The sequence below is a fragment of the Lytechinus variegatus genome, chromosome 8 (assembly GCF_018143015.1).
Source record: "Lytechinus variegatus isolate NC3 chromosome 8, Lvar_3.0, whole genome shotgun sequence".
NCBI classification, from domain to species: Eukaryota; Metazoa; Echinodermata; class Echinoidea; order Temnopleuroida; family Toxopneustidae; genus Lytechinus; species Lytechinus variegatus.
In genome coordinates this window covers 275,778-290,560 of record NC_054747.1, presented here as the reverse complement: position 1 = coordinate 290,560, position 14,783 = coordinate 275,778, and the positions used below count along the sequence as shown (strand labels likewise).

Genomic DNA, 14,783 nt, shown 5'->3' with positions numbered 1-14,783 from the left:
CTTGAATAGGAATGCCTTTGTGCAGATATTTCAAAATATTATATTTCAGGAATTGAAAATAGTGAGCGGCGGTATAATGCAACATATTAAGCAAATACTGCGAGTTTGGAGAAAATTAGAATCCCCAAAGTTCCGAAAATTTGAACAATTAAGAGCGATGTAAAGTGTTTGCTTGTAAGGTAATAAAACTAGTTTTCCATCCCCAAATTGCATTGTATTATTTTGATATTCAGTTGTTTTATTACAAATGACGTTTATGATTCTATTTTCTGTAAAGAATATTAGTATATAAAGAAATAATAAGGTCTTCAAAAGAGAGAATAGTCGTCGAAGAATTCAAATCCAAAATGTGTACATTCAACACGCCTAGATAATGGACTCAAACTATAAACACTGAACATGTTAAATCTGTATAACTTTCCATTGATCATGTTGATTCTAGATTAGAGGAATCTGACAGCATGTACTTTCCATATCTGCTTAATATGTAGGCCGTGTTGTGATTATAAATACCCCTTTCTCGATTTTCCCATTTATTTCATTGCCACGCAAGTATTTTCCGCAAGGTGAATTATTAGTACGAGGTTATGCAAGTTCGTGTACTTTTTTTTCAAAAAGGTCATGGAAATCGTACTCTGTTTTTTTCTTCAAAATTCAAAATCTCAGGAAATGTTTAGTTTTTAGCCACAAATTACGCTGACCTGAACCATACCCCTATTAAAAGATGTAAATATGATCAAAATCGAACAAAGATTAACATAGTAATTGGATTTTATCGATTTGAATTACATTGGTGAAACAGTTCTAGGTATTTTTTCATAGACATTTAGTTATCAAATTGAGGATATCACATCCCATCCTTTTTTTTAAGTTTTATTATACGAAATTAGATTTATTCATTTTTTATCCTCCAATCCTCCAAGCACTTAAAGAAAATAATTGGCAACTGATTTAGTGCATTGGACATTCATTGCTGCAACTTATTTCATTATGAGGGAGACATATGAAAAAGACTGTTTGTGATTTGTACCCTTTGTATTTATATAATATATATATATATATATTAATGCCTTCATTTAAAAAAAAATAATGAAAATATCCCTTACAACAAAAATAATGGTTTTCTGTTAAGTCAGTCATTTTTTCTAATTCTTGAATGACAAATTTGATTAAACATAACTTGAAATAATGAGATACAGAATGAAAGTTCAGAGAGAAAATCATCAGCTCGATCATTGCACATTTACCAGGAGAAGCATAATAATGCATCATGAAAATATCATAAATCATTGAATGTTTTTGCTTGCATCCTTCGTATAATATTCATGAAGAATTTAGTAGGTTTTTCGTGTCTGTTTTTTTTCCTTTTCTGTTCGAATCACATGATTTGTTTATGCTCGGTGAAGCAAGGGATCCAGATAATAGAGAAATGGGTAATTGATATTCATTTATCATGTTTGTCGTATAAAAAAATAAACATCCGCCTATATACTTATATTTCATATGAAAATATGTCCTTGTTTGTAATTTGCTGGTGACAATGTGTATTATTTTCGTTTTGAATGTGGAAAAGAATGAAATGGAAATGAAAAGAGGAGATAAGCAATATCAATGATTACAGCTTTAAGCACAAAATACATATATTGTAGGTAATGGCAATGAAGATATATCTAGTTACGAAAATACTTAAGAAATAACGGAATTTATAAAGCAACTATCGTGACTATTCTATACAAAAGAGCAACTACTGCGATATTTTTTCATTCATTCATTTTATTTTTATTTATTTATTCATTCATTATATTTATTGTTTATTTATTTATTTTATTTATCATTTATTTATTATTTTATTTATTTATTTTCATTATTATTTTTTTTTTTTGGGGGGGGGCTAATTTGACAAGAAATGAAAATTGGGTATATTACTAATCATTGTATCTACCGCCACCGCTATATCTATGCATAAAATCGTAAAAAAAAACTGCCATCAGAATTTAGGATTACCAATTTATGAAGTCGAAATTTCAATATGGTGTTGATGGCAGTTTAATGACATGAGAAGAGACCTTGGATTTCTTCAGTGGAGTTAGCGTTTAAAAATCTATACTCAGTCGATGTGGAAGAGGTTCATCGTGGTGAAGGATTGAGTAGAAGAAATAACCAGTTGTCTCACGATGTAGCAAACGTAGTAGGAAAGCGACGTTTCGTCTGCAAGCTGCTAGACTTCGTCAGGCAATGAGCAAAGACGCTGCTGTGCACGGGTTATATAGCGTCGGGAGCTATTGTCTGGCTCCACTCGGGCGTGAGCCGCGCTGTGATTGGCCGGAGCCGCTGGCCAATCAGGGTCCGCGCTGGTGCTTGGTGCCCGCTGGGGTGTGCACCGCGCGCTGTGATTGGCCGATGCAGCCGGCCAATCAGCGTCCGCGCTGGTGTCAGGCACCCGCTGGTGCGGGCGCCGCGCGTTGTGAACCGTAGATGCAGTATGCCGTCGGATGGTAGGTAACCATTCATCAGGGATCTCAATGCCGCTGTCCCTGTTGATATTGCTCGGGTGCAAACGGATCTGGATCGCTTCCTTAATGCGCCGCGTATACCAATGCTTATCATTAGCGATGCAGCTGACCTCATCCCAGTTAGGTGGATGATCAGAGTCCCAAGCATGTTCTGCAACAGCAGAGCTTTCGGTGCGCCTAAGCCGAACATCACGGCGATGTTCCTTCATGCGTTCCCCCACAGGTCTACCAGTCTCACCGATGTAGACTTTGTCGCAGGTCGAGCAAGGGATCTTATAAACAACCCCATCGCGTCTGTCGGGGATCGGGCGGTCTTTCGGACGGACCAGCTGGCTGCGGATGCTGTCGGACTTAAATATAACTCGGATGCCATGCTTCTCCAAGCGCCGGCGGAGAAGATGCGCGATACCATCAACAAACAGGATTACTATAGCGGATTTAAATTGCGTAAGCTGTTCGGACGGGGCGCTCTTCTTCTTAGCGACGCGGTTAACGAAGGAGCGCGGGTAACCGTTAGAAATAAGAGCCGAGGTGATGTGTTGCTTCTCTGTAGCTGTGCAATGGGGCTTAGTAACGATGCGTGAAGCTCTGTCGTAAAGACACTTCACTACCCCGCGCTTAACGGACTTCGGGTGATGCGAATCATAAGCAATGTACTGATCGGTGTGCGTGGGTTTTCTGTATACGGTGGTGTACAGTCGGCCGCTGGTGTCACGGTGCACCAAAGTGTCTAGAAAGGCAATGCGCTCGTTGCACTCCATCTCCATGGTAAAACGGATGGAGGGCTGCTGCGAATTCATGTGGCTCAAAAGGTCATCGGCGGCGGATCTATGCGTGATGATAAACGTGTCATCTACGTATCGCTTCCAAACTCTAGGGGCGCAGTCGGGCGGGCAACTACTCAGCGCACGTTCCTCAAAAGCTTCCATGAACAGGTTAGCGATCACCGCGGAAACAGGGCTGCCCATGGCTGCTCCTTCTTGCTGTTCGTAGAAATTGCCGGCAAACATGAAATACGTAGATTGCAAAACAAAACTCAAAAGCTCAGTTACCTGGGCCGGAGATAACTGTGTGCGCTCGGGTAGGCTCTCATCACGTTCGAGCCTGCTAAGTGCGACCTTGCATGCGGCGTCGATGGGTACATTGGTAAACACTGATACCACATCAAATGAAACCATGACCTCATGTCCCTGTATGGTTTCGCTGCGCAGGAAATCAACAAACGACGCGGAGTTATGGACAGCATGCCCATTGGAACCGACTAAGGGAGCAAGAATATCAGCGAGATACTTAGACGTGTTGTAAGCAAACGAACTCACACATGACACAATCGGACAAAGCTGAATGTCAGCTTTGTGGATCTTAGGCAGTCCATAGATCCTGGGCGGTTGCTTCTGCGACGGTTTTAGCTTACGGTAGGTAGAATCATCGATGTCACCATTCTTGTGAAAGCCTCGAAGAATAGTGGAAAGCTTGCGGGAGAGGCGATCGGTCGGGTCCTTCCCGATAGCGTGATAGGGGCCGGATTCGATTAACTCGGACATCTTGGCGCGGTAGACATCGGTGTCCAGAATAACACTGGCGCGGCCTTTGTCTGCTGGCAAAATCATAATAGACTCGTCTTCCTTGAGCGATTTCAAGGCTTTGCGCATGCCGGGAGTAATGTTCGATTTAGGCGGTTCGGCGGAGGAGAGGATAGCATTTATCTCTCTTCTTACGGAGCCGATGGTTTCGGCATCAAGCGAACGGATGGAGGATTCCCCCTTCGCAACAATCTCGGTAGCGGGAACACGCTCCGGGGCTACTGAAAAGTTAAGTCCCTTGGCGAGCAGTGCACTCTCATCAGAAGTCAGTTTGCGTTTAGACAAATTGACGACCCGAGAGCTAGAATCGGCACATACGGAAACATCCTTACCCTCTGAACTAATCTTGAGATACTTATCCTTTTGTCGGGACTTGCACTTCTCAAATTCGTGGCGGTAGATATCGTCGAAAAGCTCGAGAGCATTGTTGAAGTGCTCTTCGGCGAGCGCGGAACGGACAAGGGTATACTCAGTCGTTTAAGATTAAGAAGAAATCTCAAGAGAAGAGGGGTATTTGCAAAAGGGAAGATCTTTCATGCAAATAAAAAAAGATAATGCAAACGGTAAAAATTTAAATAATCCTCGCACATAACTGTTATCAACCTGATGCAATGTTGATGAATCTTAAGTAAACTTCGGAACACTTCTTAAATTCCGAGAAAAACAAATATCATTAATAGAGATTTTTAGGAGCAGTGAACGAGAACGACGTAGCAGTTGTCTGATCATTCGAGTCAACGTCGTCATCTGCCCTTTTTCACTACAGATGCGAATACTTCAGATTTCACTCGACTTGTACGTGTACGTACGTCCACGTGAAACAGCGCGATAACCAGCGGGTCATGACACGCTGCCCGACCCGAAAGATCAGGTGTACCATCGCCTGGCGACCCGGTCGGGTGATGCAAAGGTGCAACTTGTGCACACTTGCCCTTTCACTTGCCTTTATTCTTTTTTTACGCGAGTTAGGATTTATATCGATATATATTTTGGATATCAGAAAGCAATTTCAAATATGATGGACATATTGCATCGTAAACTTGCATTAAGTTTGTGAAAAGTCACTGAAAACTGTGTTTTAAAAAGGAAAGGTTCATCTTCATGCCGGGCTTGAACGGCTAAAATGACGTCACTAACGTGTACGTCCACTACGCCCACCACTACGTCCACCACTTTGCGGAGAACCGCAAAATGGATGTGGCGAGGTTTTCGATTCTGATAGTGGGCGTGTGTGAGGATCTGAGGCATATGGAACACCAAAAAATGACGTCATCAGTCGTCTATGTCGACGTGCATTTCTAAAAGAAAATGACCAGGAGAGAACGATGACCATTTTCATAAAATGAACTATTATGGTGAATTCGCCCTCCAATGGTAATTACCATCGTAACATGACCCAGAGTCCAATCAAAATCAAGGATTCCATAGAAGTTGCCTTTTAATGCCAAAGCTACCGTAATGATAACCTTTATGCAACGGGCCCTAGTGTTCATTTTTGAACTAAATTAATACTGTCAATTATTGCAACTTACGTGTCCTTAGAAGAAACGTCACGATCAAATCTGGTGACACTTTTGTTAGTTTCCATCTTAAGATTATAACGAACAGCCTGGATATGCTCAATGGGATCCAACAAAATTGTCACCATATTTGATCGTGAAGTATTTTTTTAAACGGTTAATAATGTTAATAGTATGATATCGTCTACCTTTTAATATGTCCGTGTTGAATCCTTTGATCGGGACAGTATAGTATTATTTAGAAACACAGAGTATGAAGCGCTAAATCATCAATTTTATTAATATCATTATTTTGATTATTATTATTATTTTTGCTATTATTATCATTATTATTTATCATTATTACTATTATTATTATCATCATCATTATCATCATCATTATCATGTGTTATTATTAAAAAGGCTTTGTTAATAGATTTATTATTTGAAGAGGGAGCAACTCTTGTGAAATCGTAGATGTTTATGATTTTCTGTAAGTTGCCATATCGTATAAATGATCATATTGCAGCAAAGAGTGTTTTTCAAATTATATGGATACTAGTGGAATGATAATTATTTCAAATAGCCAGCCCGATGAAAAGTGAATAATCTTACTAACATTATTATGTTTATAAGGATAGGTCACACTTTCAACATGGCAAAATCAAACAAAAAGAATTGAATTAAAAAAAAAATCGTAACACTTCATGTTGGCGCTCTTAACTTTGGGTAATGTGCCAGCATTGAGATTTTGTTTTGCAATTACAAACCTATTTACCAAGAATGCTTGTCGCTTTTTCATTCATTTAAATGCATGATAAAATAGCAATAGCTATTGAATGCGGCGTAGGTGCCGTGGCCGGAGATCGGACCTCGGACTTTCCATGTACAGCCAGACGCCTTAGACCACTCGGCCACGGCACCTCAATAATATCATCTTTATATTAGAGTGCGCCATCTAGTGCTGCATGAAATCACCATGTTACAATAGGGTAGCACTAGTCAGTGTAACAGGTGTTGACATTGTACTATAGTATGACGTCTTCTTTGTGGCCTTTTTCTACCAAGGCTGGAAGCCGAATGGCATTCGGGAGACAATCCTATTGCACTGATGTATGGGGCACAGTTACAATAGTTGGCCCACTCGCTCCCGAAGGAAGGGGGGGGGGTGATTGTTTTGTTCTTCTCCAGTTTTATTGTAATGGGACCAAGTAAGGATGTAACCAATAGCTGATAAAGCGTTACGATAGTCTATATCAGATATGGTTCTAGAAGATATCAAAACGAACCCATGCCTTCCTAAACGATATTTATATACTCTCGTCAAATAAAAAAGTTTGCGGTAATGTCCTTTCAAATGGATGAAATACATTCCAAAATACCTGGAAAGATAACACATAGAATAGTGTACATATTAAGCGAGTGTTCAATATGTTTTAACAATGGAAAAAATATGTGTCATTTGTATTCGGGATACGTGTGAAATATGAAATACCTTACTGTTCCCCAAATCTCTACAATTTATTCAAATCATGCGAGCGTCTGAGTCATAATCGTAAACGTGAACTGCTGCATTTCTTCGTGTTTATTTTTACGATGAAAGTCCAATTTGAACAAATGATATTAATGTAGCATAACTTCTATGAATACTAGTTTCGCTTTGGAGCTCTTTCCATTCAATAAATTCTTTGCAGAATGATCTAAATCTTATTGTCTCTCTCGGGATCGGTATTTCTAAGGGATTGTAGTTAGTCTGAACCGGGAAGTTTTGTGTTTAAATCTAATTCAATCTAATCTTCAAGTCGGGAATTAAATATTGGGTTCCTTGAGCTGCTGCAATAGAACACACATAAACAATGAGTTCGTCATTCGCTATAGGTAAGTGTAGTTTACAATTTGTTTTCTAGTGATAATAATCCCTTCATTTGTTCCATTTATACTATTGCAAGGTGCATTGGGAGTGTTCATTCAGAATACTCTATCACTGCCTGTTGAGACATTAATCTAGCCACACGAATTTTTGTCGCATTAATGCGACTATTGGGGAAAACTGAAGTAGTTATTTTTTTTCATACAGCTAGTATTTTTACTGAAATACGAGTAGATTTACCCAGAATGGATATGTGCAATATTAAAGAGGAATTCTGACTACTAAATACATAGACTATCGCATCAAAATTTATTTATAGGCTGGCCGTACAGATCCTACTGAACTGTATATTTTGGGGCAAATAATTGTTAAATAAATAACATTGGATTTATAGAGCTCATGTATCCACCAATTACACCAGCTAAGATAGTCTACAAAATTTGGTGTGCAGAGCTTTATGAGGAATAACTGAATACTGGTACCCATTTACCTCAGCTGGGTTGAATGCAGCACAATGTAGGTAAATTTCTTGCTGAAAGAAATGACACGCCATGGCTGGGAATCGAACCCATGTCCCTCAGAGTAAAAGACGAGAGTCATAACCACTAGACCACGACGTCCCCAATCACCACGACGCCATATTATTATCTTTGAATGTTTAATGTTGACAGCTATTCGTCTGACAGTAATGCTCAGCTGTTTGTCTGCCAGCTTATCGGAAACAACATCCGATGTGTCCATTACCGTTGGTGGTACAGCCAGGATACCATGTCCGTTCGATGAGGGCGCTGTACGAAACATCTCCTGGTACTACCATGATGCATCTGGACACCGAAGGATTTTAAGTCTTGCTAAGTATGTTGAAGTAATACATGAACCCTATACATACAGAGCTGGCTTGGATAAGGACAACTCAACATTAATTCTTCAGGTATCTATGGGGTCAAGTACTTTATAATGATTTCCGTCGAAACAATTATTTCAAGGATACATGAGGGTAATGCACTGTTGACCAAGATACTCCTCCTTTTTTAATGAAATGACGATTTTTCGAAAGTATTCCACATGAAACTAGATTTACACTTATGGAATATAGTCAAACAATCAATGGTATAGGACTCCGTGCCGTGAGTCTGTGCATACTTTTATTTAGGTGATTGTGACAATAATGGTAGTCACCAGGCGATTATAACTTTACACCTGGCAAACACATTCAATACTTGGCATTGCCTCAGAAAACACCTTTCCTCATCAAAAAATATAAAGACATCAAATAGTGTATAGGTATTACAATATGAAAAAATGTTGGAGCAGCGGTGTTTATATGATTTTACCAAATTCTTTTGAAATTTCATGGTATCAGGAACGATGTAACGTTTCTTTTTTGTGGAATTTCGAAGACGTTTATGCTTAATCTTTAGTTCATGTGTATATGCACAAACAAGCTGCCCCCCTCCCCGATTCAAAATTAATACAGACTATAGTTTGTACTATTTTTACTAGTGGGTTTGATTGGTCTAGACTGTAAGACGGTCGCATATATATTTCTTTCGCCTTTTAGGAAGTGACCATCGATGATGAAGGAACATATCGTTGCAATGTTGACAGACTAGGACAGCCGACGCTATTGAATATCACTACTACATTGAGTGTCTTTGGTAGGTATAAGTATGATACGAACATACAAACCACGTACAGCAAGATGCGTTTTTGCATGTAGCAATTTACATGACAGTCTACAGTCATGTGACTGATCCTCATACATTAGTACTGTTATGATAGTCCCCAAGCCGAACATAGAGAGAACAGCAATAGGGTTCCTAATGAATCATAGACATTCAATTTTTAGTGGAAAAAATGTTTGTAAACATTATGCCAGAATTATGTAAACACATGATTGTCAGCTGATATTTTCAATAATAATATATTATATAGGGTATTTATATTGCGCACATATCCACCCTGTTAGGTGCTCAAGGCGCTCCTATATTACCTGGCTAAGCTAGGCGTTCATAGCGCACACGGTTTTTAAAGGAATTACTTCGTACCGGTACCCATTTACCTCACCTGGGTTGAGTGCAGCACACTGTGGATCAGTTTCTTGCTGAAGGAAATTACGCCATGGCTGGGATTCGAACCAACGACCCTGTGTTTGAAAGTCCGAAGACTAATCCACTGGGCCACAACGCTCCATTTATATCATAAATGAACGAATGTTGTCGGCAGGACGCTTACATATCGAGTAAAGTGTATTTTCGATGGACAGATATGAGACCATGTTGGTTGTTTCTCTCAATACTTTTTTTATATTATAAAAAAGCAAACAAACTGACTGATCGGAGACCGAAGACAAGCGACAGGAGTAAGATTCACAAAAATATGAAAATCTCGTTCCCACGCAGTTTTATCATTGATTATCGTACCGTTACACCAATGAAATTGACTGCAAAACGACCCATGGGCCGTCATTGAATTTAACGTCAGAGAGATACCTGGTCCTGTGTCGATTTTTTGTTAATACTATTGGCCTTGAACATGTTGATGCTCAGAAGAAACACAAAAATGCCTTATTTCTTGTTTTCTCATTGTTGTAAACCTAACTCAGTCTTATCTCCAGGAACTCCTCCGGTGATTCGGCAGTGTCTCCAAGAACAGCCAAACAGTTCACCCTGCACACTTACTAGTGAGGGACCTACCAACCTTACCTGTCAGTTAGCCAATGTATACCCGATAACCGATCTCTCGCTTGGCTGGTACCAAGATGGTCGTGGTCCGTTGGAGGCTGCCTTTTTGATGTCTGAAACCAAAGAGGATGGTAGTATTGACCTGGAAACCAATGTTGACGCGTTCGAGACAGGGGAATGGTTGTGCAAGGCATCGTATCTCTCTGCATATGGTATCGAACAAACTTCAGCCTCTATTTCACTCACCATACTAGAAACGAGTGATACAGGTCAGTCAGTGTATCCGATTCACCATTTTAAACTTCACCATGTTTTTTTTCCATTTAGAAGCCTACGTACATGTACTTCATGCATTTCATAACATTAAGTGATACATTCGCAATCGAATTCACATTTATTTCAAGTCTGTTTTGAAGTTATCTCTGTGCATGGTCTACCTAAGCAAGTGAGATCAAGTTGTAAATATTCAACATGTAATTTTAAAATGGCCTTCCAAAAAGTAAAACCAATAAAAATCAGTAGAAAAAAGTATCTTTTTTACATGAAAGCAATATATCTGTAAATGACCTTGTTCGCCAGCATCAAAATGTAATTTCACTTTCAATGATATAACTTACTTATCATTGTTCCATTCCGTAGGTTCCCTGATTGATCCTGTGAAGATCGTGGTACCTATAGTCGTAGTGCTGGCTGTGATCGTAGTGATTGTAATCATTGCAATCGTGAGGAGAAGAAGGAATCGAAGACTTGAAGGTACCTTACAACTCGTTGTGTTCACTTGACTGTATCTTTTCTTTTATTCCACTTTACGGCTTCAAATTTTCACAGTATGAAGAAGAATATTGGACCTCTAGGGAGAACAGAGCCATTATATCAATAGCTCTGAATAGAGTGATCCATCCGTATATTTTTATGTGCATGTTTACATATTTATATTTAGTATCATATCTTTTGCAATGTATTTTATTGTGATTCTTATACGGTAAATAAAACCAAACCAAACCAATTGTTCTTTTAGATACTTATTTTTATTAATGTGGGGTTTTTTGAGACAAAATAACTATTTTGGCTATGTACAGAGAACTTAACCTGGCGACTTATTGGTGTGGTTTGGGGGTGGTAGGTCACAGTTATTATGAGTAGGGAATTTTCACTCAGCTATAGACAGAGGATTCAAGAATTTCACAATCAATTTCACTGTGCCATCATTTAAGTAGAATGATGATGGCGCCAGGGATAACTCATAACAATCCTTCAATTTTGTTGGAATGATACAGTATGAACTAATGTGCGTATTTATCATATGACCCATAGGAAACCGATGTTTTAACTTTTTTTTTTAATACAGCTAATGGACAGTACGGAGAGATAAAACCAACTGAAAAGGTAGAGCTTGGTGACAAAGTTTACGGTAGGACAATTGGCCTTATTTATTATTTTTTTTTTCTTTTTTCAATAATACCTTGTCGTAAATATACATGGTTTAGATGGTTTATTCATTCTAAAGTGATTACTTCGGCCAACACGACATTGCAAATGTCGATCTGTCTTAGGAAGAGCACATTAAATTTTGCTGGCATCTGACTTTGTGGATGTATTAAGTGCTGTATAAAAAGCGGTATATTATAAGTATCATTAGTATTCAAATGAACACTTAAATATGTCAGCTATAATTCTTAAATTGGAAACAATTTTCAGTTTATTTGGTTGTAAGAAAAAGTATTTTGATCAATTAGGATTTTAACAATGAGCATTTTGCAAAAATGAGAATACTATCTTTGCGCTGTAGATTTTTTTCTTCAAAATATTGTTAAAGTAGTCGACGAGGGATGTTAACATACATGACACTATGAAAGGGGTGTTGAATACAATATGCATTATTCTTTCGAAATGATAAGGAAAACAATAACTTTAAAGACTTAGCATAAAGAACACTGTAATGTTTCGGCTTTCTTTTGGCACTGAATCTGAATTCAGGTAGCATCGATGATGAAATACTGGCCAGCATCGCCGAGGAAGTGACGGACGAAAGCGACCTGTCGAAGCTTGGTCGACATCTTGGGATTCGACAGTTCAAGTTGAATCAAATCCTCAAGGAGAACGAGCAGGCCAAAGACGTCTTCCCCGCCACATCCATGCTGTTCACCTGGAAGGAGAAGACACCCGCAGCCAAGCAAGTCCCCAAGATGGTGAAGGCTCTGGAACAGTCGGATATGGAGAACCTGATAAAGGAATACTTTCCGAACGAAGGTGAGAAGTAAAAATAGGCGACTCCAAGATTTAATGGTTTTAACTTACCACTTACAGTTTGATACACACATTTTGTTATGTACTCCTATATTTCTTTGGTTCAATTTATATGATTCAGGTAAAGTCGAAATAAAATAATTTTTCCTAACTTGAACAGCAAATTAGAGATAACGTCACTCTATTTTAGGAGCAAGTCTGGGGACGTCGCATTCATGGCAATGGTATTTTGAGCTCCCATTTTGAAAAGAGAATTTAATTTTTAGACTCGAAATGCGATTGGTTTAGACCAGTAAATACATTTCCTGATTCTTAAGAGCACCAAGAATTAATGTATAATGATAACGCATATAAACTTTTTATCGCTCAAAACGAAATTTTTAATTGGTCCCAGATTATGATGAATTTAACCAGTTCTTCTAGTCTTGGCTGAAAACCTCGGTGATGCGGAACATGCTTGATTATTTCTCTGCCTTCTCCCGTTAATTCATTCCTGTTCCCACCCCTAATTCAGATGGGTCAAAAACTATTACCATCGAATCCATGATTGCAATAATATACATTGTCCACCATTAATTGTCCCCAACGTATCATTAATTGCCCTTAACTTTCAGCTGGAGTTACAGATAAGAGATTGTTTGAGCTAGCCGACAACATCCATGATGCAGAGGCCATCGAACAGCTTGGCATCAACTTTGGCTTCAGGCAGTTCAAGGTTAACCAGTACCTCAACATGAACAAAGACCGTGGTGACCGTTCAGGGACTTTGGCAATGCTCCTGGAATGGAGGAAGAAGACACCTAGGACAGCCCAGATACGGGATCTAGTAGACGCCCTCAAGAACGCTGGTGCTGATGGTTCATTTAACAACAATTGAGGTAGTAGTCCTAACTGGACCTTTTTTTTAAAAAAAGAGTGATAATCTGAAAGATAACTATAGTAACAATACAAACAATGAAACGATTAGTGCAAATAGATAGAAAACTGCGTGCAATCCAGTCATCCTATATAATAAAGATGTTTTGCAAAAATAAATAAATGTAATACAGATGTTAATGCAAAAAACACATATTCCAGTTTGAATAAAGTGTTGGGCTAAACAATAATTTTCATGATCATTTCGGAAATTCGAAACACTGGAATTGACATTCACAATCGTCATCGATTTGAGAAGATAAAATCGCTGTATTCAAACACACCTTTCATGTTATTCTTTCCTTTTTTTTAATCAGACTACTGAATGCCCACCTTTATCTGGTGTAAGGCATGGTTGCCCCTCGGTGACTTCTTTCAACTGCGAAATATCTACCAAGAAAGGACAGCGCATCATTTCGTACAGATATTGCAAAGTGGAAGGCTGGGAAGTCTTTGTAAAATATCAAGCGGCTTGATGACATTGTAAATGTGACCTGTCAGTGGGGGTTCCTATGCTCCAGTACTGTGTACTGTAAATTATATTTGAATTAAACAACCGACATCGACTGTAAACTACGGCATGAATAATGAAAATTCAAGAACGAATAGGCGTGTTTCAACCCCCCCCCCCCCTTGAACGATATTTGTGTATTTGTTTTCAAAGAACCGTTTTATTTAGGATCACATTGCTTTCGAGGTATAATCGAGAAATTACATTAATAGAATTGATGCATACTGTATAAAGAACCATAAACTGGTTGAACCTTGTGTGAGTCAAGATCATCGTGGATGTTGATTATTGCTCTTTCAATCTTGTCAATCCAACCAAAAAGAAAAGAAAAACGTTATTAAACGAATAGATTATTATGGCTTAATATTGAGTACCTGAAAAAAAATAATCACGTCAAATTATTATGGAGAATTATTACTGAGTAACTAAAGAATTGCCAAATGACTGAAAATGATCTTTTAAATTTGCAAAATCTTACAAAACAAATGTGTTTAAAATATTTCACATTCGGAACTGAAATATTTCATTGACCGTTTGGTAATCATGATAAATAACAGTATGAAGTAAAAGTTTTTAAGTTTTATTAAGACACATTGTTGTATTTCTAAACATACATGGTTCCTTTGTGACAGTATCATGCACAGATTGGATGATTTGATATTAAAAAATGAGAGGCAATCACGCTAAACGTCACATAAAATGAAACTACAAAGTAGTCTCGACAATGCCAACAATGTTGGGAGGATGGTGCGACATTATATGATAACCTTATGTTTGCTTGTGAAAAGGAAATTAACTTTACATTCGCAAGACAATACCACTTGGGAACAAGAGTGACTCTTGAGTGACGTTCTAGTCTCTCTTACGTTTCACTAGTTCCTTTCAGGTCAAGTCCACCCCAGCTAAACGTTGATTTGAATAAATAGAGAAAAATCAAACTAGCAAAACACTGAAATTTCCA

The 14,783-nt window shown here is 38.4% G+C and overlaps 2 protein-coding genes across 2 annotated transcripts; one reads left to right on the top strand and one right to left on the bottom strand.

Moving 5' to 3' along the window:
* Window positions 1-2,169: 2,169 nt before the first annotated feature.
* Window positions 2,170-5,344, bottom strand: LOC121420559. Its single transcript, XM_041615222.1, has 3 exons — window positions 5,234-5,344; window positions 2,391-4,564; window positions 2,170-2,354 (listed from the first exon to the last, which is right to left on the bottom strand). The coding sequence occupies exons 1-3, from the start codon at window positions 5,342-5,344 to the stop codon at window positions 2,219-2,221; spliced, it is 2,421 nt and encodes an 806-aa protein (XP_041471156.1). The 3' UTR covers window positions 2,170-2,218.
* A 1,988-nt stretch (window positions 5,345-7,332) lies between these two features.
* Window positions 7,333-14,783, top strand: LOC121420698. Its single transcript, XM_041615358.1, has 9 exons — window positions 7,333-7,473; window positions 8,137-8,396; window positions 9,027-9,123; window positions 10,071-10,418; window positions 10,789-10,902; window positions 11,498-11,560; window positions 12,127-12,399; window positions 13,011-13,274; window positions 13,629-14,783. Exons 1-8 carry the CDS (start codon window positions 7,452-7,454, stop codon window positions 13,271-13,273), a joined length of 1,440 nt encoding a protein of 479 aa, XP_041471292.1. The 5' UTR covers window positions 7,333-7,451; the 3' UTR covers window position 13,274; window positions 13,629-14,783.

What these genes read in the sequence shown, in the direction of transcription:
- LOC121420698 (XM_041615358.1), top strand. Translation starts at nt 7,452, where the DNA reads ATGAGTTCGTCATTCGCTATAG. An exon ending in ACTCAACATTAATTCTTCAG is followed by an intron (nt 8,397 to 9,026) that starts GTATCTATGGGG and finishes TTCGCCTTTTAG; the next exon opens with GAAGTGACCATCGATGATGA. An exon ending in GCTTGGTGACAAAGTTTACG is followed by an intron (nt 11,561 to 12,126) that starts GTAGGACAATTG and finishes ATCTGAATTCAG; the next exon opens with GTAGCATCGATGATGAAATA.
- LOC121420559 (XM_041615222.1), bottom strand. Translation starts at nt 5,344, where the DNA reads ATGCCTCAGATCCTCACACACGCCCACTATCAGAATCGAAAACCTCGC. An exon ending in TGGGCGTAGTGGACGTACAC is followed by an intron (nt 4,565 to 5,233) that starts GTTAGTGACGTC and finishes TAAACGACTGAG; the next exon opens with TATACCCTTGTCCGTTCCGC. An exon ending in CCGGCTGCATCGGCCAATCA is followed by an intron (nt 2,355 to 2,390) that starts CAGCGCGCGGTG and finishes GGCACCAAGCAC; the next exon opens with CAGCGCGGACCCTGATTGGC.